Consider the following 23,291-nt stretch of genomic DNA (forward strand, 5'->3'; position numbering starts at 1 on the left):
GTGCTTGTTTGTTTCTGTGATTGTCAAGCCAGTGGTGTGAGGTGTGACGGAAGCTGCGGGGCACACATGAGAGTCAGCCTGGACCCACTTGGTATGCTGCGGACTCTCAAGGGGCAGAGAGGAGAACGGGGGGCTTCTGTCCCTGCTAATCTAGTTGGCAGGTGACTGACGTCTCCCTGTCCATCAAAGTATGACCTGGGGCATACTTTTAATGAGATCCATTCCACATGACAGGCGCCACCTCTCCCTGGGCTGTCTGTCTGATCGCCTCCTCTGCTCCAATCAGACTGCTGACTACATGTGTTGCTGCTTTAGGTACAGAGGGGGTCTGACTGTGAGGTGTGTGTCTGTATGAGTATCATGTGTGTGGGTCTGTTAAAATGACTCAAAAAAGGAACTGATGTTGAGACCTCCGACAAAAACTCAATGAACATGTCAAATTCAACTTCGGCCTGTCAACTTATTCTGTCAGCTCATTTCACTCTCAAAGTCAGCTTTGTGTAACAGCACAGGTTCATTTCCTTACAGCCAGTGCAAAACTCACTCACAGATGAGAGATGCAGTCACAGTTTACATTGGGTAACAGCAAAAAATGTGCCCCACGTTTGTGGAGGCGAGGGTATTTATTCAACAGTCGAATCAGTCAACCTCGCTTTAGTGTGCGTGTGCTAATGTGGAATCTATGTGCACAGGGAAACATCCATCATACGCCCAGAAGAAAGACTGCGGGAGCCTCCAAAAGTGCTGGCTGAACAGACTTGGCCTGTTGGATAGTATCAGAAACACATCTTGCTGGGAGGCTGTGCAACTTCTGCCATACATCTCCTTTTTTGAAATACTAAAATGCAGAGAAAGTCTGATACACAAACAATGAAATACTACATATATACACAGCCTTACAGCCATAGATCCTGGCTCCACCAGAATTGCGCAACTTAGGTCATTACTACACAACTTGAACGCTGGTATCCATGTGGTCTAAGACAATAAATGTGCCTGCTCTGTGTGAGTTACAAACAACAAACTGGAGGAGCCACCATTCTTCAAATGTAAAATGCATTCAAACTGCAAAAGTCTCAGCCCACTTTATTCTGGTGGACAACAGCAGCAGGTCTGAAAACACAGAGGCAAATTATCTCTCCGTCAACTTCACACAGAGAACAAGATGAGGTTAGATTACTTTGGCTGGCACAACTGGTTCAACTGAGCGATATCCAGAATTAGGAGCCAGATGTAACCATTTAGTGGCAGCTGTTTGAGGCAAGACACTGTCCCCAGTGATTGACCATTAAACTGTCAACATCTGGCGTAATGTAAGTGAAGCATGTGGTATGATATTTTAAAAGTTTTTGCAATTTTCACTTCAGTTTCACTGTAAACCAAATGGACACAACTGACCACTGTATTAACTGTTTGTGACATGTTTTCAGTTTTGCTGCCAAATCCAAATGAACCACAGCTAAGAGGAAAACAAAGCCATAACTTGAACATGAATGACAAAACAAAAATCATGGGAACAGAATTTTTGCAAAATGTGTGAGACCGCCTGGAAACCTGAGTGTTGGGGGGGAGGGAGTGCTGATGGGAAAGCAGACAGCGATAAGACTGAAAGACTTTCTTCTAGGATTGACTGGGGAGCCATCGACAGTTGTGACATCCCCCCTACAACGTTTTCACAGATAATTGAATTGTGAACTAAGCCAGAGAGAAAGACATAGATAGGAATATGCGCTTGATGTGCCGTACTGTCTCCAGACAACTTATTACGGGATCTTTTTCACAACTGCTGCTGGAAAGTCTGGGAACAGATGTCCAGGGAGATTTGCTATCTTTTCTTTAACTCCTGTTAGATTTTTTTTAATTCCATAGAAAGTATCATTCCAAGTCACTGTATCTGTTTCAGCTGAACTATACAATGCTACAGTCATGAATGCTTTTATGTTGCATAAAAAGTCCAGTCCGCCACTGCACCCAGCTCTTCATCTGCATTGCTTTAGAGTCCACGTTTGAATCAAGGTGGTTTTCATTAACTTTAATTTAATTTAGGTGGGTTCTGGCAACAATGTAGTTAGAGAAGGGAAAAGAACTGAAATAAATGTTCTAGTAGACTGTGGAAATTATCAACAACAATGTGCTTTGTTTGTTGTTGTTTTTTATTGTTGTTTTTGGGAAGCTCCATCTTTTTTTCCTTTGTTTTTCATGAATATAGACACACACAAAATCCCCTCCACACACACAAACGCACACAAAAGTGTTTGGTCTACATCCCTCCTATGTCATTTTAAATTCTCAAGCCACCTGTTTCACGCACTTCAGAGCGAGTGATGACAGGAGGATGAGATGGGGAGAGGGGGAGGAGGAGCGAGGGGAAGGGTGAAGGGCAAGGGACTCGGCCATAGTCCAGCTAGAGTTGTTGCAAAGGGAGGGTAAGTTAAAGAAAGGCATCGTAAATATATATTTTAAATGGTGTATACTAAAGCTTTCAACCCACACACAGAGCACACCGAATCCTTGTCTGTCTGTAGATTTCAAACAAGACTGAGACGCTGCAGACATGCAGTCGCTCTGTGAGGCGCAGGCACAGCACTGCTTTAAGCTAACTACTGATATCAGCACGCTATCATGCTGACAGGGACGATGTTAACATGCTGATACAGGTCTGATCTTCACCATGTTAATCTTAGTTTAGTATTTTACATTGCTATTTTTTACTGATTATCAATAACCACAAAGTATTGAAATTAAGATCCTATAATGACGAAAGATCAAAATCCAGAGTTCATGCAAGTTATGATCATTTATTCTGAGCAAAACATGAATGTGTGTAGCAAAATCCATAGCAATCCATCAAGTAAACATATAAATCAAATTGAGAGATTTCACTCAAAGCCACAAATGTAACCCTTCAGTTGCGCTTAAGGAAAAGTCAGGGATCAACAAAATGATTAGGATTCTTCCTCTAGGAAACATCATCATCAATTCATGCAACTCAATCAAACCAAAATTGTGGAACAACTGAGAGACACAAAACTTGTCACTTGTTCTTGTTCTCAGCTATATTTAATATTTCTTTCCATACAATTCACAAGAAAAAGAGGAAGGGGAACGAAAATAAAGCAGAAGAGTAGGGAATAAGATGGCTTAGCAAACAGCAGATATATGTCTTGTAAGCTAACACTTCTCAGTAGCTTAAAATAAAAAGTAAAATAAGCAAGAAACTATTAGGAATGTTTTCACTCTCTTTAAAGCACCAAGCCATGGCCAAACACAAAAGTCCCATGTATTCCCAAATCAGACCACAGAATACATTACATTGAGTTCAACTACAAAAGCTGACCACTTTTGAATGCAGCGTAGAACAGAAAGTACAGTCTTTTCCTCTTGCTGTCTGCAGTCTCTCCCTCTGGTCAGAGACCTGCGGCTGGATGCCGATGAAGAATGACACTGACAGACCGGACCCTCAGGAGGCCCACACCAACAACACTGCATGGGAAAGCTATTACACAAACCCCCTCAACCAACCACAGGTAGTATGTCTGGGGCATCTTCAACCACAAAGTCATGCTAAATATAAAACGATTGTTATTGTTTGCAGTACGTGTTACTGTGAATAATAAAAAGACAAGGGGGGAAGGCTGATTTAAGTAATGAATGTTCTTCCCTGGTTGATAATGGTGGAGAGAATCAACCAGCCAAGCAGGGGATAGGGTCAGACCCTGTGGAGCCTGTTAAGAAACAGCTTTAATTCATACCAAATCATCCCACCACAGCTGCCCTCCTCCCTCTGTTTCCCAGGCAGGAGACATGTGAGCCAGATACAATGAGACAAACTTGTGTCATTTCTCAAAAAAAAGGCAGCTGTCCCATTTTTAGCCTCGCAAAGCTCCAGCTGAGTCACTGTCAGCTTCTGTGACAAGAGACTGAGAGATAAATACGAATAGAAAAATGACAATCAAGCCTAACACTAGGAGATCTGGATGAGAAGAAATTATGCATGAATAAAATAGTGCCATTTATCTTAAGAGTGCAGCTCATAACGCAAGTCATCATGAGCGAATAATCAGGGGAAGAAATGTGTATTAGTGAAATAGCATGTTTGGCTGATTGCATATTCAGCAGCAAACAATAACATTGTCTGCTCCAGCAACAAGAGACTAAACTCATTGTCTATGAGTTTTGCATTAAATTAACTAAATGATTGTGCTACCGAGTTCTTAAATTCCTCACTCAAATGTGATATGATCCCTTAAAAAAAATAAGATGATAAACAGCCAAAGTTTTTCGGCCTGATTGAAGTTTTTCTCCTATGTCTGCCAGCTTTGTGAGGGAGGTATGACTGCAAAGTGTGGCGTTATCTTTTCCTATTTAAATGCTAATGAGCATGCTGCCTTACTAGTCAAAGCACAGCAGAAACTGTGTGAATTTTTAATATCTTATCACACCAAAAGGTAACGGCTCTCCCGGTGAGGGGGAGATGAGTACATGTTCCCTCATTAAATTCTACACAAACGATGTGTCCCTTGGAGTGCACTGAGGGCCCTTCTGTGTGTCATGGCATCCTTAGCATTGTGTGTTTGTGTGTTGGTAATGTGCATGGTCAGTTGCGTGCATGCACATCTGCCTGTGTAATTTAGATGTGTGTGTACATGCAGATGTGCACTTGTTTCTTCATCTCATCAGTAATGAACAGCTGTTAATTGCCTCCCCATCATGTGGTGGAGCCAGCAGAGATTAAGGTTGTCACAGTCTGTCAATAATTACTTTCCGTGGCTGGTGGAGTCATTGATGGCAAAAGGTTGGCGGTAATTTCATTGAATGTAATAAAACTCACATGACCTCTGCTCTTATACTGCCTGGATTTGTATTCCCCACTGGCACCTGCTTCTAATAAAACCTCTAGCATCTTCTACAGTAAGTAAAAAATAAGTGCATTATTTCCAAAGCGATGATTGTAAGAACTCCTCGGAGAACTTGGTTAGAATGATAACAATGATCTATGCAGCATTGCCTTTATATCCTCCAAGAAAATGATAAGATTTTAAATAGATCCACTCAAACTTGTTTTGTTAAAACTGGCATATTCAGTCTGCATGATAAAAGCGAAGTATTCAAAGTAAAGTGATGTAATATCTGTGATGACCATAATACTTCTAAAGAGAAAGAAGAATGAAGTCTCCCATCAGCAGTGTTAAAACCCAGATTTGTAAACCTGGCATGTTCTCAGCAGAACAAAAACCCCTTAACGTCATGTTCGCAGAACTTCTCTGAATGTGGTCTGGCACCTAAAGCTGATTTATGGATTCAACTTTATCCTTCACATTGTATCCCACAGATAGCTGCTAAAGAAAGCAAGCCTAGAGGAAAAACTGGAAAGCATGAGGGACTTTTATGAAGGCAGGCGCTCCTCAAAGCCAGGATTCAATAATTGCTTTCCTCTTGTCTCACGCAAGTGACAGATGGTGAGGCCACCAGAGGCCTGAAGATAGGAATAATATTGTTGATTAAAAAGAAATATAGGAAACAACATGCAGCTGTTGGCTACAAGAAAGAGGAGGGAAGACAAAAAAGAGAGAAAATAGGAACAGCTAGAGCTGGGAAACAAAAAGAATATTGGTAATGAAACAATTAAACTTGGCTGCTCCAAACGCAATTTGATTGGGGATTGTTTTAAGTGCTGATAATGGAAGTTTGGGGAAAGAGTTTTTATTGTTTGACTGATTTAATGTTGTTGAGTCCTTGGGAGCTGTGCTGCAGATATTTATGAAAGTTATTTATTTGTCTTTTTTCACTCAGACCACCCTTCAAACACAAACGCCCACCTGCATAAGTTAAGCAGTATGAGATAAAAGGGGTAGATGTTTATTTTTTTATTGTCTGAGATTCCGATGGACTGAAACATATCAATGTCTTCCATCCTGTGTGCGTGAGTTCGTCAGCGTGGGGGTAATTGTTTCCAAGAGTCTTTTGCTGGTATCAAGGGAAATTTAACACTTTTAATAGCAAATGCTGATGCTGAGCTCTCTTCATGTCTCTTCTATGAGCATCAAAGCCTGGAGTCATACTGCAAGCCTCTTTTGCATATATTAATGAAATGATTGTCTTCAAGACATCTTTCAAAGGACAGAAAACTCAAAGTCACAGGCAGGGATCTGGCATTGTTTTGTTCCCCTATAGCATGAACGTGCCTTTTTATATTATCATATTTATTCTCATCAACTCAAAGTCTGAAAAAAGAATCCTATTCACCTGTTTGACTAAATAAGTGGCTCAGTCAGTAGGGGCTTGGACTGGGAATCGTAGGGTTGCCGGTTCAAGTCCCCAAACAGACTTGAAATATGGAAAGTGGACTGCTACTTGGAGAGGTCCCAGTTCACCTCCTAGGCCCTGATGTGGTGCCCTTGAGCAAGGTACCGGACACCTCTAATCCCACCTCCCCATTGCTCCCCGGGCGCTGCACAATAGCTGCCCACTGCTCCTAGTACTAGGATGGGTTAAATGCAGAGGACCCATTTCACTGTGTGTGCTCTGCTGTGTGCATGTATGTGACTAATAAAGAGGGTTTCATCCTCTGATTCTTCTATTCTTCTAAAGGTATTCATCACCAAATAGTTTTTTTATATCGCGTACACAAGTACATTTCAGTGAAATTACCACCCAGTCAGTTTTGCAGTTGTGCTGCTTTTATGGTTTGACACTGTAACATTATCCTTCGCACACACAAAGGAAACAGTATATCAGCTTCACAGCAATTATTCAATGAAAGAAAGTCATTGTATCCTGCAAATTCCTTTCTGATGTTAGATGTTTTTCTGCAACAATAATGTCTCTAAGACATGCATGAAACCTCCGCTACTGTATTTGTCATATATGGAATAATAAGAATGCATATTGGGCATCAGCTGCGTTGTGCATTGACTGAATAAGAAGCAAAATAAGCCAGTGTGATCAGGCGAGGGATCGAGTGAGATTAAAAGATTTAAGGTCCATTTGCCTATGAATATCTGATGCCTATCTGAGGCGAGAGCTAGTGATCCTCTGTCAGGTCATCGAGGTGTCAGAATAAATCTACCTTATCTCCATTTGGCCACTTTTCAACTGTTTCTTAAGTGAGACGTGCAGCCACATTTCTGTTGTACCAAACAGTCACACAGCAGTTGTTTGCATCCTATGAAAATGTTTCCTTCTCATCTGAAATCATGGTTGGCTTAGTTATTCTTTATTCTCCTCTTGAGAAAAAAGTGATTCATGCCTTATTCAAAAAGCAAACACTTTTCCATACTGTGTGACTGCCAATAGCAGCAGATACTGAACAATTGTTTGGCTCAGATCTGGCATCAGAACGCTCTCAGCACAACTCGATGTTGGCACCAGTCGGCAAATAAAAATCAGTAGCTGGCAGGCAGGATAATTAAGTTGTACAATAACCTCAGTCTTATTTTCATACTCAAGGCTCCTATGGACATTTAAAACAATAGCTCCGCATCTTAAAAAAGCATCAGACATAGTATTAAAACATCTGAGTTCAGTGTTAAAGACCCTGTAGTTGCAGGAAGTTTGGACACATGTTGAATAACTGTGAATTTGTCACAACAAAATACTGTCTTCCCTCAGAAAAAATCATCACATTAACTCAAGTTGCCATGTGTCTTGAACCACAGTGAGTGTGTGGATTGCACACCGTTTATTATGCAATAAAGTCATTATTAAGATGTTTAAAAATGTCACAGTTTGAGAAATATTTAAAACCGCTGCCTATGCTTGTTTTAATGTAATCAATCTTTATCCTAATCTTGATCTTAATATGTCTACCTTTAGGTAACAGAGATCAAAGCTAATAGCAATGGAAATAAACTGCATATTCTGCAAAAAGGCTTTGGGTTTCATTTATGTAAGTATGTCATTTCCTCACTATGAATCAAATTCACATGTACAGTGACATTCAACTGGCATACTGTAATGCAAGAGTCATATAAAATCAACCATGTACCCACACTTCATAGGAAAAAGAAAATTCAAAACAAATGTCATGTTTGTATAAATGGGAGATGCAGATGCATCAGAAGATTGTCAGTCAGTGGGTAATAGTAAGGCACTTAATATCAGTTGCAAAATCCCTTTAAAGTCATTCAAATCAGATTTTAAAACACTGATGTTTAAAGGGAATACATATTTATGTTTTGATTGTAGCAGAACATTTTGGACGACTCCACCTAATGAAGTGAACATGACATATTTCACATCTCTTCCAGCTTCCCTTTACCCTAATGTGTTCATCATATCAGGTTAGAGTTTACCTCTGGAGTCTCTGGAGTCAGAAGATGCAGAGCAGTCCTGTTTTGTGCTACATTTCGGGGCGGGACGGAGCGCTGGGATGCTAAGGTAGGTTCCCTCCCCCATGGGTGTGTCCAGTGCCGGGAGACCTCGGCGGATCCACCTGCAGAGACCGCTTTCCTGCTCCACACACTTGAGCGTGGCTGCGCATGGAAGACGGTTCTCTCAACCACTCTTCTCTAGGAACAACTCTTTGTTTCTCACCTCCTTCAGTGGAAAATACAGAATCTGTTGATGCGATTTAGAGATCACTTCAAGTTAAGGCGGGTGCGTCAAGTTAATTTAAATCCCAGCTTTGTTTGGCTCTGTGGATAATCGTGCAGGATCTGCGGCGGGTACACTGATACTCCTGCGTGCGGACAGAGGAGCTCAAAGGATCCGGGGTGGATGGTTTTAAATGTTGGCCAGCTTTATCCCAACAGTCACTGGACGGAACTAGAAGGTAGGTTATAATGCAAGTGCTGTTTTGATGTCAGATAAATTGTTTTGTATGAAGACAGATGTGCTCATAAATCAGGGAGACGCTTTTCATGCAAAACGAATGATGCAGGCTGCATGTGCATGATTAGGGCTCCAATCATTTCTTTTGAATTCTGTGATATGATTTTGTCCTGAATATTTGGAACTATATATTCCAATCATCAAACTTAAGTTCGCATGTCATTATGTTTTTGGCGAACAACACACATTCAAAAGCTGCCAGAGTAAAGAGCACTATTTGTGTTCGTGTGTTTAGTGGAAAATGTGAGTTTGGATCCACTGAAAGTTCTTCCTGCATGTGTTGCTGTATTAACATAATCTGCAATCCACCATAATTGAATGTATGTCACTTGTCCTCAACGCTACTTTTGACAATCTTAAAATCCTCTTATAAATGACACGTGGTTCATATTCATGTCCTCATAACTCAAAGCCCAGTCACGCTTTATTTTGGTTAACGGTCTGCTTTGGAGTTATGCCTTTGGGCTCAATGTGGAACTTGATCTTAAACCCTCACTGACAGTTTGACCTCAGACTCAGATCCACGTTTACGAGAAGATCATACCATCCATGGATAATTACAGCAAAGCACTAAGCGTTAACATCGTTTTATTGTCTCCAAACGTGGCACAGTCGGTTCTCTGTGCAAGCTTCTGTGTGTCACCTCGGCCTCCCGCTGATAATTTGGAGCGTCTTTAGATCCTTTTATGGGGATATTATTAACTTCATCTCCCTTTGTGCCTCATATCAGCATGTTGATGCGCTTTGTGATTTGAGCCCTGCCAGTACGCGCCAGGCTCCGTGTACTACTGCTGAAATGTAGTTCTTGTTATATAATGGTAGGACAAAAATAATCCTTTCCCAGGTATGTGTCGCTTTTGCAAACACTTTTTATGTCCGATGTATTACAAGTAGGGGAGGGCAGCAGCGGTGGCTCCTTTTGGCGCTCCCAGCTGAAGGAGAATCCGTCCATTCACACTGTTGCCCTCAGAGCACAGAGGCAGACCATGCAAGAATAACTGTGGGCGATGAGGAGAGTCACATTACAATGAGAGCCTCAACAGAAAAGCCAGCAATGATGGAAAATCAATACTGAACCAGTAGTTTCTTTCCAAATCCTTGGGTTTTTTAAGATTTGAGTTGGGTTTTTTTTATACATTCTAATAGAATCGTAATTCAAAGCATTTTAATTCCTTGTAAGAATATCTAAATAACAACCAATGCAAGGCAGATAAAAAGAGGCTACACAACTAGTTAGATGTGCTATTTCTTTATTTCTGCTTGATCTTCTGTGTTGTCAGTGTATGACTTGAGTACAAAAATGTTAAGACTGAAGGTCAGTGAGTTAGATTTGGTCGCTGCAATTATTTTTTGAGGGAGGCTCATTGAATAATGCTTCCCTCTCTGTCCCTCAGCTCCTGGACTCTCATTCTCCTCTATTAAAAAACAGAGGAATCATGTTGTGGGACAAAATGTGCTGGCTAATGGCCCTGCTGGCCCTATCATCCGGGGTGCTGCCCGGCCCCAACGAGCCTCTCTCTGCTCCCAGGATCTTCCTGTCCTTCAAAGGTAAGACTGCGAATGCTTCTGTGACCCAGTTTGTTTAGTTCTGGATTCCTCTACAAACATGATCACCTGTCCAATGGTGGCATCTTTCAGCTGTCTTTTATTTATTGGTCTTGTTATGGATAAACTATTGGCACCAGCAAAATTCAGGACTTGGCACTTATTGCTTCGCTGGCTAACAGAGAGTTTCATTGTGAGGTGTGATGAAAGGGCAGAGGAGATGTGCTGCTGATTGTCCTGACCATTCAGGATAGAGAATATTTCTTTATTTAATCGCTTGGGTGACTTTAGTTCCCCAAACAGGCCTTTGTGCGACCTCAGCTCCCTTCAGAAATCAAGTCAGATTTGACACTTGGCTGGGCACACACTCAGGGATCAGATCCAGCATGTTATGAATGTTTGCCAGTGCCACATGAGACCCCGTGTGTTGAACTGTCCCGTTAAAATAGGTCTCAGCGGTGCAGTCTCCGGTGCTTTGTCGGTCCAGCACTGGCAAGGCCATCGTGTACATGTAAATCTCTCAAGGTTTTATAGCGCTTCTGCCTCTCAAGTAGACTTTTATAAGCATCCGTCATGAGGTCATCAGACGTCAGATCTCACCTCTGTGTCGAGTTGAACAGTTAGTAACACTGAATGGGAACTGGAGGTCTCTCTGTAAATCACTATTTTGAAATCCCACATGGAAAATGACTAGAGTTGTGGAAAAACGTTTATGACATCTATAATCTGTCATTGGTTTCTAGTCTGATCGAGTGGGCCTTGAAATAGACAAATGAACTTATTTTCTTTTATTTCTTCATTGTTACTTCATGTTATGATCTTTTGCTTACCTGTTTAGAACTTTTAACTGAAGGTCTTTTCAACCCTTACCAAGTTTCTCCTCCCTCCCAGGAGAAACTTGGTAAGATATTCCCAGATATTTTGCTAACCTGTTTGTTTTCTCTCTCACCATCCCATCTTTCTCTGTGTCTCTAATCCAGCTGGATTTCACCCTCCACTGGTTTCACATTTACTTAGCAGAAAATAGTTCATTTATTTGATACGTCTTTTAATTGACTTCCTTTTAGTTTTTAATTAGTTTTGGAGGTTACTTTATGCCTCGCAGAGCAACTTCAGATAGCTGGAGAATCGAAATGCACCCTAAGCTATGCATCCCCTGATTGTGTTGGTTTTGCAGCTTACTTCTGGCTCTATAATGTGTTTTTATTCATTTTGGATGTGCCAGTGTACTTAAACAAATAATTGGCTTTAGGTTTAATGATATTTGTCTAGTGCTGGCATACAGATTTGTTGGAATAAAGGCTTTCAGATAACATAACAAAGTACATTTTAATGAGCCGCTTTGATTATTAAACAAAACAAAGAGACAAGCTTCAAATGTGGGCTGCTGACTCTAGCAGCTAAAATATACATCTTTTACTGCGTTGTTGAGTGTGCTTCTGTCTTTGACCCAGCCTCACATGTTTATCTATAAAGGTTACACAAAGTAGCACTTCGCACTGATTATTTGCATTTTATAAAGCTGCAGAGAAGAGGTTGCTGCCTTTGGCTGGAATCCAAAACTTTGCCACAAATGATGCAACACTTTGTCTTTGCTTTTCAATTATTTGCCCTCGATCAAACTAACAAACAAGGGGTTATATGCATAGACGCAAGCACGTTTTTTTTTAAAGAAAAAGGATAACATCTACACAGTATTAGTTCTCCTTTAAAGTGTGACCATCTGCTATGAACACTTACACAGAACTTCAATTCTACGTACACAGCTCTGTACGGTTTGTCTGTTTTCCTGGAACTCTGGACTAAAGGCTATCAGATTTTCATGCATAAAAGCCCAAACAAATCAGATCACGTGTAATATCACAAAATTGCATGCACTTGTTATTCCTTTTTATATTCTATTTGAATTTTTGTTTAACATGCAAGCTTAATACAGGTTTCCCAAATTAAAAAATAAAAATCTATTAAGTACATTGAACCACCAGATGACTTAAACTCAAGTAAACAGCCATAAGCAACCTAAGCTGATAATTCTGTCTTTTGAGGTTCCTAAAGAAGCCACTGAGTGTGTTTGTGCAAGCTGAGTTATTAACTGTGATAAGCGGAGCAAACAGAGGCTAAGACCAAAGGAATGTCCATTCAAAGCTCATAGGGATAGATCATCAACCCAGACTTCAAAAGAATTGCAAACCTAAACACACACACTTACAAAACACCAGGCTCAATGCATCTCTCGAACTATACATTGTCCATTTCCTAATAATAGTATAATATAACAGCATGCTATGCTCTGTGCCTAAATTACCTTCTTATACATAAATCCAAAAGTGTAGGTTGAGGTTAGGAAAATAACATTTTTAAATGATGTAGTTGTTGTAGGTGCGGATAAGGTTATGTAAACAAAAGTTCACAGTTATGAAGGTGCACTCTCTCTCATAAAAGACTTTCTAAAGGATGACTTAGATCAGCTGCTGAGAACTCCTATATTTACTTTTAAACAATGTCTATAATCACATGCTATTTTAGTGCGTGGGGCTCTGTGAGGTTGTGACCCTTTAAACAGAAGCCAGTCACAGCCGAGGTTAACTGCCCTCAAACTGTGGGAGAATGGCACCATATTAACAAGTAATAGCTTGTTACACTAATCCCCGGGCCCATTTGAAAGTGTTTAACCTTGTTTTTCTTTGGCCTCTTTAGACCTCGGTTGAACACCTGGGTGCAAGGTTAGCTCTGGGAAAAAAGCCAGACAAAGCCAGGCAATTTTGAGGAATGATCTTAAGGTTACTCCAGCCCCTGCACTCTTCCCGACTGTCTTTTTGTCCCACGTAATGCGTCGATAATTGTCAGGCTGCAACAAAGACTTCACTATCGTCTCATCTATCTTTCCTGACAGTTTTCAGGGTTAAGATCAGAAATGGCGAGATGTCCTCCACCTCTTTACCCTATGAATAATTAGAAGTTGCCACTTAGTTTGAACTTTCCTGCTTGTTCTCTACAACAATAGATCTCATCCTCCAGAGATTAATTCCTATAGGCAGATTTATGCGTATATATAGCACATGAGCAAAGCCCTTTGTCTTCCCCCAGTTATATCAGTGTGACATTCCACTATGTAGGTGGTCTTACTGTTGATGTTCTCTTGACGTGAAAGAGAAACTATTTTGGTCATGCTCATTGTCATCATGCCCACATTACACATTCAATTCTCCAGACTGTAAGAAGGATACCAAAGCAAAGTTTGTCTTCTTGCACCTTGCCCAGCCTCCTCACTTTACACTAGAGACAGAGCAAAGTGCCTCAGCCAAGCCTTGCTGCAATTAAGTCTCAGAAATCAATGGGCTGCTGAAAGCTTATCCACAGCTAACCTGTCTGCTGGCACATGACCCCTGGCTGTCCTAGATTGATCTTTACTATGGCCAGTGAAATCCAGACAAACCTAACAGACAGGCTGCTTGATGTAGCAATCCCTCAGAAGCAAAAAATATAAACATACAAAGTCACCGTGCACACATGCTGCTTCTGTTGTCTTTATCTGGCTCCTTCAAACAATGGTGAAGAGGCTCTATGTAACAGGCTAGAGCTGGCTAATCAAAAGAGAGATTGCTTGTTCTATTAACCCAGAAACCCTTCTGCTGTTAAGCTGAAAAAATGTCATTAATTAGCCATATTATCAGACCTCATTAACCGTTATAGTGCATTATATTACATGCATCATCAGAGATAAACCTAATGAGACATTTTTGCAAAGCCCAATCTCCTTGGCAGATGCCTTAATGGTATCATTAATTTATTGGTAATACGCAATGATGAAAGTAATTGTCTACAGTTTAAGGGTCTAATGTTATTGCTTTGCCTAAAGTACATTTATGTAGGGTACAGAGATGGTCAATAATATAAAGTGTTGGGGAATAGAGCTAGATTGTTTTTGCATTATTTTACTCCTAATGGTTTAATTAACAAGTTTTCCAAAATAAATAACATCAAAAAACCTAAAATAATGAGTTATTTTTGAGAAACAAGCAGCAACACTGCTTTGCTGGCTTTTGCACCATTTGAACCTATCCCATACAGTGTTATCTTATCTTGATTTCTGTGCTCCTGTAACTACAGTACCAGTTTTGCTTGTTTACTTCTTTCCTAACAGATAATGATCATTATCGTTACACGTCTGTCACAGCCTTTTTCTGTCCCTGTCCTACATGTGCACAATTCCTAGAACTTATGGAAGGAAGACTGCTTTTTAGAAATGTCACTTAGTCACGGTGCTGCTCGTTTGACGTACATGGTTGCATTTTGTTCTCTTGGTATGCATAAGACATCCAACATTGTAACTTGCAAAGCAGTTCAAAGCTGCCTCCCTTCCCGATTATCTCCATTAGAGGATGTCAGGGCACTGAAAACATTTTACACAGAAAAATGTTTGGTGACTTTGGCACGCAAGCCCGCAGCAATTACTACAATACTTTGCCATTTTCTCTCCAGAGATGCTGCTGGTGCATGAGGGGAGGGGGTAGTGCATCCCAGCAACCTCTGCTCTGCAGGATACATGCTGTCAAACTATGATTATTCAGGAGAGAAAAACAGAAGGCGACAGCTCCAGTGCTAAATATAGTGTCCTTCCTGTCTGTTTCTTTCTCTTTTTATCTCCCGCTCCTACTCTGCCTTTACTCTACACTCACACCCTCTCTATTTGCTTGCTGATAAGAGGTTGGCAATGTGAGGTGAGGGAGGAGAGCACCCAGTTCACCGCCCACAGCAGCTGTTTCTGTATGCTCAAAATGGGAAGGGGGGGGGTCTCTAAAGTGCCCAGACTTTCCTTAAGAGGAAGACACAAAGGTGAGGGAGCAGGGGAATATATAAGGGAAATATAGGGGAGGAGTGGGTGGATGTATGTGCAGAAAGGTTTTTCATACCAGCTCAGCAAATGTGCCTTAAGTGCAGAAGTTAGATCGCAGTTTGGAGAGGAAATAATGTGTCTCCAATGTAGCTCTCTTTGTCATTTTCACTCAATAGATACCTGATTCCCTGACCCCTCTTAAAAGAGAAATACATGTACAAAGGGATGCACAAAGTGAAAACAGTTTTCTGCAAAATATTTCTTTCTCTTAATATTTTTTCAAAGCTGGCAAGCAGAGCCCATGCACTTGTTAATGCTGGGAATCTCCCCTGCGGTGATACAAATGCACAACATCCACATGAAACCGTAATCACTCTCCTATTTATTATTCCCGACTTTAGCTAATAGGTATTTTAATCATAGATTTTATTATTTGTATGGGGGAGGAGCAGATCTACTTATCCAGCCCTCTCAGAATAAGCTTGTCTTCCCCTGGGAGACGTGTTGCAGCTACTAACAAACATGCGCAGTGAAAAGGTTGAGTAAAGATACAGCGGGGAAGTTTGGCTCCGGATGAGAGCTGAACTAGGAGCATGTTGAAGAGAGAAATGTAATGTAATATTAGCTCTTAACAGATGTTTGTTAGTGTGCAAACTAAAATACTTTCTAATTATTACTTTGAACAGCATCAATGTTCCTCTTCTAGAAGCGCATACGTCTGTTTAGTGTAATGATACCCAAGGTTTATCATATGGCTCAGTTTGAAAGGAGAAATCATCATTCTTTTTTCAGGACAATGGCCCTAAATACTTTAGCACTACTCATGAGCATCCGTCAGGATTGCCCAGCAAAGGTAAGGCTTCAACATTTTGACATATATAAATGCTGAAAATAACTGATTGAAAGATGAGTGATACCTTTCACTTTTTATCAACGAACCAGATATTTTCAAACCAACGTCCTCATCTTTTGCACTGATGATAGATAGATGAATTCCCATCCGGCTGCTCCTACTAATCGCAGTCACCTAAAAATGTATCCAGGAAAAGTTCAGACTTCTACTTTAAAACATTCTGTGTTTTTAGTTTTTTGTCAGAGATCTTCCATTTCCATGATTTACTACACGTAGGGGAAGCTTTGGCACACTCGATAAATAGCCCTTCCAGTTTTCTGCCTGTTGTATAAAGGGGGGTAACAGTCAGCAATGGGTGAAACATGCTGTGATAAATGTGTGTGTGGTAGATGGTGGATCCTGGTGTATGTTTCAGTCTCTTTGTTTTTGGCTTCACCCTATGCTTTTTTGAATTGAAATCTGGCTGAAGACAAACATAGGCTTAAGCTTCACTGGTCCATTAAGATGATGTCTTATTATTTCTCGGAGCACTTTACAGAGCCCATAATTATTGAGGTGTGATTTTCAGTCATTATTAGAGGCAGATTATTATGCAGGCTGTGATCAACCTAACCACCTGCATGATGTTTGATGACAACAGTAAGAAACAGAGTTAGAGAGCCTGTAATTGCTTGTGTTTTCATAGGATTCATAGTAACGGGGAGTAATGGGAGAGTCTTTCAACATTCATGTCAAGTCCATATGCTTTCTGCCTTGTTTGTGTGTACGTGTTTGTGTGTACATGTTTGAGTGTGTACACATGCTTGCAGAGCGTCTGTAAAGAGCTGTATGACACTGCTTTGGTTGTGTTGCCATAGCAGCATCTACCTGTCACTCCTCACAAATCGAATTGCGTTGAGATGATTCTCGACAGAGGGGAGAGGTGCAATGTAATCACTGAATTGTGCTTATTTCCCCTGATGTCTGCTGTCTCGTCTGCTTCAGGAGATCTTGAAGTGAAGCGGCATGGAGGCTTCAGGGCTTAGTTACTGTAAGACAAATGAGAAAATTAATTTGCTTAAACAATAGACTTTTAAAAGACTAGTGTGGTTTTGTGAAAGTGTTAGGGAGGGTTGGAGAGATTAGTGAAGGATTGGTTACTCTGGGTGGAGGCTCGAACCATGCCGGCCAGATGTGGCTGAGGTATGGGAGTCGAGGAGGGGGCGGGGTTGTTGTGGCCCAGACTAAAATTAAGGTGACAGCGGGTCAAGGGCTCCCCTCCACTTGTTTACTCAGACAGCTATCATTCATTATCATTTGTCTGTCAGTGTTGGGATCCTGTTACTGCAGTGCCATTGACCTCGTTCATATGGTGGTGTAAAGACTTGTGGTGGGAAAACTACTTGGGACACACACTAGGTAGCATCATAAGTGCAGGTAATATCTGTAAGAACTATGGCATTAGGGAAACAAAATTTTTTAAAGGAGACAAAGCATTATCAGTTCTGTGCTTGTCAAAGGAAAGGATTTGTTTTATTGATTATTGATTCATGTCGCTCAGTTTTATAAAAAGCGATAGTAGGTGTTTTTAATTTGACAAAATTGAAATAACAAGCAAGATTAGCGCTGCAAGTTCAGAGTTGACTAGTGTGTGAATAAGGTCACTGGCTTTAGCTTTGAGTCCATAAGGCAGAAACTATGTATCTATGATCATCTTGATCATAGATAAATAGTTTCTTAAAGCAATACAATGCAACATTTACCAATTTGTATTGCACTTTATAGACTTACTGAATAGTTTATTGATCTGAAAAGTAATCAAAAGATTGCACCCTTGATGGACATGTAGAAACTATCGTAGATGGAGAGTTCAGAATGTATGAAAAACAAAAGTTTTATTAGTTTTACCAGTGATAGCAGGTGTTTCCCACGTTAGATTAGAGAGTGGCTGGGTGAGTTATCTGTGCAGCTATTGTTGGTGTTCGGATTTTTGGCAGCCCCATCACAGTAATTTTATCTGAATTTCACATGAGCGACTACAGACGTATTCTCCTCCTTATGGACACAGTCTCCCATGTTGAACAAGAGAATCGTGTCTTGTTCCAGCTCAGACATCATCCGGGAGGAATGGAGGAAGGGAAGCAGAAGAGAGACAGAAAGACGAGGAGAGTCAGATAGGGAATGCAAGAGTCATAGTGAGGACTGTCAGGAAGATAGGGTGAGTGCAGGAAAATGTGAAGGGAGCAAAAGAGCAGACTCACACGGGGCTCTCTGAGAGTGCTAATGGACTACAGGGCATCAGTGTCAGGTTTGCTATCCCAGCCAGAGCGTGGATAGATGGAGGGATTTAAGAATGAGAAGGAGTGTGGGGGCACAAAGACATTCTCAGGACAAACTATGTGTCTGCTTCCCATTAGCGGTGTATGAGTGTTGGTTGAGATGGTTTACCTCAGCTGATGACTGCGTCTGACTGTCCACCTCTGTGCCAATGACCTAGCAATAACCTCGCTCTACAAGGTTCGATGTTAGAGTCAATGAAATGCTGACTTTATTCACACTTACAGATTGTCATAGAGATTGTCTATGAAAAAGTGTTTTTGGCACGACCAATTGGACTTAATCCCAAAGTGCGTTGTGAACCACACATCTATTCATCAACATTACAAAAATGATGGGAAGCCAGAGCACAAATATTTCTTTCTGCTGAGTGTTTATACGATCGATGTAGTGTAGCTTGCTCTGTGCCAGTTTGGCAAAGATTTATGGGAAGTGTTTCCTTTTATATCTTAAAGGTCAAAGTTGTGTTTCAGTCTCAGCACCCACAACTTCAAGAATTCTTTCAGGTGTGGGAGATTCAGACTCTTCCATCAAGCTGGTCTGTGTGAACAGTGTATGTTGGATTAAGACCAAGTAGCTGTCTAAGTGATTATGGGAGAAATTAGGCCTGTGGTTGAGCCTGACCATGATCCTGTGGGAGGCTTCAGTAGTTGTGTCTCACTATTGGATTTAAAAAGCCGGAACATTTCTCTTCCTCCTCCTGCTGCCGTCAGAGCTGTATTTCATATTTTAGCTTATTTTCTTGCTTTCGTTCACCCTACTTTCTCTCTACAGGATTCATAATTGTGGAAAACTGAGCACTCAGTCAGATGCTAACATCATTACAAAGCCCACCTTCAAAGTTTGAGATGTACATGCTTGCTAAAAAGCAAAGCCTCGCTTGTCAGATTGATCCCCCTTCAATTGGATTTGTATTCCCCATGTTCCATTAGCTGCTGTGGCTTCGGGCAAGTAATGCTTGAGTTTGAAGGTCAGACCTCTGAGCAACATCACGCCTGTGTGGACAAGAACCCCCTGAACCCATCACGTCCCGAAAGAACAAGAGAGAAGAGTCGAGAGGGGGAGGGAGGGTCAAATGTGGTGCAACATGAGGTTTCCAGGCCTTCTCTCTGGGTTCATGCTCTGATGGGCTTCCTGATAATGTGCTGATTGGGAGGGGAGGAGATGGCCTCTCATCCCCGATCATTGTGGCCGTTGCATTGACGTGATGCCAAGATTTTTTTTTTCGTGTCTGCCTTGTTCACACCCCTTTGCCTCCACGCTTTGTTAGTCAGCCCTGTTCTCAGGAACCCTTTAGGTGTCCCTAATGGTATGTTGGCAGTGTTTTTCATGGTATCTGTGCCATATGTGTGTGTCTGTGTGACGGCATACATATGTATGAATGAGAAATAGGAGCAAGGGCCTCCTATGTTGCTGTTGTTATTGTTGTTGTTGGTGTCAACGCCTCACTCATCCCCTTGAATGGACAGCTTGGTCTCAATAGAAGAGGGGCGTTTGTGTGGGCTGGGTCCATCATTCATTTACTTCATTCATGTCCCCGGGGTAGCGGAGGGGGAGTGGCATACAACACTGGCACGACATTAACGCTCAAAGCATCTCCGTCTATCCCCTTTCCTCAGTCTGCTCCCTCTCTCTTTCTGTCCCTCATCATTCTCGTCTCTCACTTTTTCTCCTCTTGGCACAAATGCTGAAGCAGTCATCACTCAAAGCTTGGCTGTGATCCTGGGCTTTCATGTTCTGCAGGATTTCATGTTAGATGAATTGATGTGCTCCTCTGGACCATGCGCTCCATCGCACTACAATGATGGAAGAGCACAGACAGCCCCTCAGAGGGCTTATAGGAAGCGGCACCTCCTGGCACAAACACAAGAGACACAAACTTTTTCATCCACGGCTGACAGATCGAGTTTTAATGTGGTCCACTCACACAGAGGGAACAAAAAGTGTCTTTTGACATTGGGAAGATCTCCAACTTAAATGATGCTTTGTACAACTGTAATCGCATTTACAAAGTATGAAAAGCTTAGAATTCATTAGTCTGTGGCTTTTGATTTTACCAATGTCACTTGCATAAAGAATTGGTGCAAAGCGTGAAATGTACCTTTTCACGACCGTGGCCAGATTACACTGTCCTATTAAACCATCTATGCATGATTAATTAGTCATAAACCTTTGCAAGCATTTTTTTGAGCAAATTAGACCATAAAATCAACAGGAACTAAACCAGACTGCCTTCTGTAGTGTTTAACAGGATTGTTTCTCATCACTAGAAGCCGTTCAGAAAGCTACGTTAGCTCCTATTTGTTACATCCGGTTTATGTTTTAAGGTCCCATATTGCTCCGATTCTTCTAACTTCTATCAGTCTTCAGTCTGGGTAAGAAAGAGGTCTCACCAAAAATGTAATTGTTCTTTTAGGACTATTAAAAGCAGGTTATCTCTATGTATGTTAAAAATTGTAAATTTGCAATTACACAACAATGATTTTCACCATGCATCCACAAAATTAAGATACAGAAGAAGCTTTTGAGATGGCTTCTACTGTTATTTAACCAATGATATGTATTATTTTCTTTACAAAATGTTCACAGAAGTCCCCTTGCAAATTCAGTTTGAATAATAGCATTTCGCCCTTTTTAAAATAAAAATGTTTTAGTGCAGGAGCTGATTGTGTGATGAACAACAGATAATCTTCAGCACTCCAAATACTTTCTTGTATTTCATGAGATGATCATAAGCAGACTGCTGGAGAAGCTACAAGAGAAAATAAAACTAAACCATCAATCCCCCAAAAAAAGAAGAAAAACAACTTGTCTGCTGTCCAGTTCTGATTAATAAAAAACAGATAACGATGATAGAAGAAGGGAGTGTGAGAGAGCAAAGGAGGTCAAAGAAAAAGTCTTTCTTTTCATTCCTGGTGTGGATTACTCTCTGTTAGGTTGCCTTATCAGTGCAGAGTGGATAGCTAAGCACCGATTTATGAGAAGGTATGAAGGCGTAAGATAAGAGGGTTTTGAGCCTCCATGTGTCCGTGCAATCACTGGCCTCCTTCAACACCCTGTGTGAGGACGGATGGAGGGACTGTGACTAAGATTTTCCTCTGTCACGCATGTAGCCTCCTTACTGATAAGACTCTTTCCTTCCTCTCAGTTTTCCCCTTCATATCCCGCTATCTTTCTTCACTCTCCAATCAAAACAGGTACTTCCAGCTAGCACCTTCTTTTGTCAAAACTGTCTGAGCATCCTCCCTTTGGATGTTTCAGTACAGACTTGTTGCTTCCAGTGCAAGTGTGAGCCTGAAGCCAAATAGCTACGAATTGCTAGATACTACTTAAAATGGTTGTGAACTCAATGGTTTGAATGTGTTGCATTATCACTGTTAAACTGTTAAAAAGGTAATTTCAACATTTCTTATCTATCTCCGTTTGTGTGCATACTTAATCTCACTGAGCAGAACTGCCAACAACAACATGCAAGGGAAATCACAGCCATATTCTGATTTGCTGTTGGTACTTGGGTGCATGAACAGCAGGTACTGTTTACTTATTTGCCAATTTCATGCCTGGTTTGCAGTTATTACTGTGTATTATTGACACAAAGGTTTTACGAGAACCAGAGTCCTTGGTGTGATTTGTTTATGGCAGAGGTGTTATCGTGTTTTGGGTTTTTTCCCCAACTCTTGCTTCCTGCTTCTTCTCGAATTATTTTTATGCTACTTTGTCTTTTGTGTCTGCAAAACCTTAACATCCAACCCCATAATTACAATTTCTCACTAAAAACCTTCAATCATCTTCTCCCCACTGCCCCTAAACAGCCGTACTCTGCACACCAACCCGTATGTTCATGGGTGAGAAGAAGGTTGCAGGGTCACTGGGAAGGATGTCCCATCTGTCCATCAAACATGAAAGCAGCCAAATCAACAGGCAATGTTTTTTTTTAAATGGGAGGGGTGAGAGCATTAGTCACCAATGGGAGTAAAAAGGCTATGAATTACACAGACAGACAGTAATCTATAGGTCTGTCAGCCTGTCAGTCAGCCTGACCTTGAATAGCTTTGCTTTAATTGCAGGCCGGGTTGTGAGAGTGCGGCCTGCCTTTAGCAGACAATTCACATTATCCATTTAAGTTATAATGGCTGCCAACGTGTATCATCTTGAATGGCATTTTTTTGCTTTCAAAGCACACATTTAACCTATTGGAATGTAAATGGTTGTTTTAGCCTGTAATTATGTAGCCGTTCCTGGTTGGAAAGACCATTGCATGCAACATTCCTCTGGTCACATTGTTGAGTCAGTGCTCCCTTTTACGAGGATACTTGAACAAACATAACTCCAATGCCGAAGTTGACTGCTACCTTGTGAGAATACACTTCAATGCTCCACCTGTTGCTGTTTTCATCAACTGTGCCACTTACTGCTTCCTTCACACCTCTGAGAAGCTCAGCTATCACCTTGACAAATTAACACTGAGACCCTTTGACCTACAAACAAGACAGGTGGCAAATGATGATGAATTGCAGTTGGAAACAAAATGTATAAAATCTTTGGCAAGTTTGCATCACTGCAACAATTTGCCTTCATATAATCTTGTACTACTGTCATTACAGTATGTTGAATATGTTTTTAAACCTCACTGTTTCCATAATAATGTTATCTAGCACTCCCAATGTTTGCATTCCTTTCTTTCCCCACTTCAGATCCAACTCCCTCTATCCCCACTGCCATCATCTCACATCATACAGCCACTCTACCACTTAAAAAAGATGAATACCCTTGACTGACAGTCATCATACCCCACTTTGTTTTCTCCACTTTTCTGCTCCCTTTTATGCCAAACAGACAGACAGACAGATAGCAAATGGACAAGTTAACATGGATGCTCTGTCACTCACAGCATCCAGTCAGCTTATT

At 41.1% G+C, this 23,291-nt stretch overlaps 1 protein-coding gene across 2 annotated transcripts in view; it reads left to right on the forward strand.

Moving 5' to 3' along the window:
• The first annotated feature begins 8,457 nt into the window (after positions 1–8,457).
• The window catches only part of sema3fa (sema domain, immunoglobulin domain (Ig), short basic domain, secreted, (semaphorin) 3Fa), a 46,055-nt gene continuing 31,221 nt past the window's right edge, over positions 8,458–23,291 (forward strand). For both annotated transcript variants that reach the window (XM_063911635.1, XM_063911633.1), the window contains exons 1-2: positions 8,458–8,773; positions 10,227–10,380. In XM_063911635.1, the coding sequence (XP_063767705.1) occupies positions 10,269–10,380 (112 nt within the window). In that variant the 5' untranslated portion in view covers positions 8,458–8,773; positions 10,227–10,268. The remainder of the gene's footprint in view (positions 8,774–10,226; positions 10,381–23,291) is intronic.

Source organism: Eleginops maclovinus, chromosome 20 (assembly GCF_036324505.1).
Source record: "Eleginops maclovinus isolate JMC-PN-2008 ecotype Puerto Natales chromosome 20, JC_Emac_rtc_rv5, whole genome shotgun sequence".
Classification (NCBI taxonomy): domain Eukaryota; kingdom Metazoa; phylum Chordata; class Actinopteri; order Perciformes; family Eleginopidae; genus Eleginops; species Eleginops maclovinus.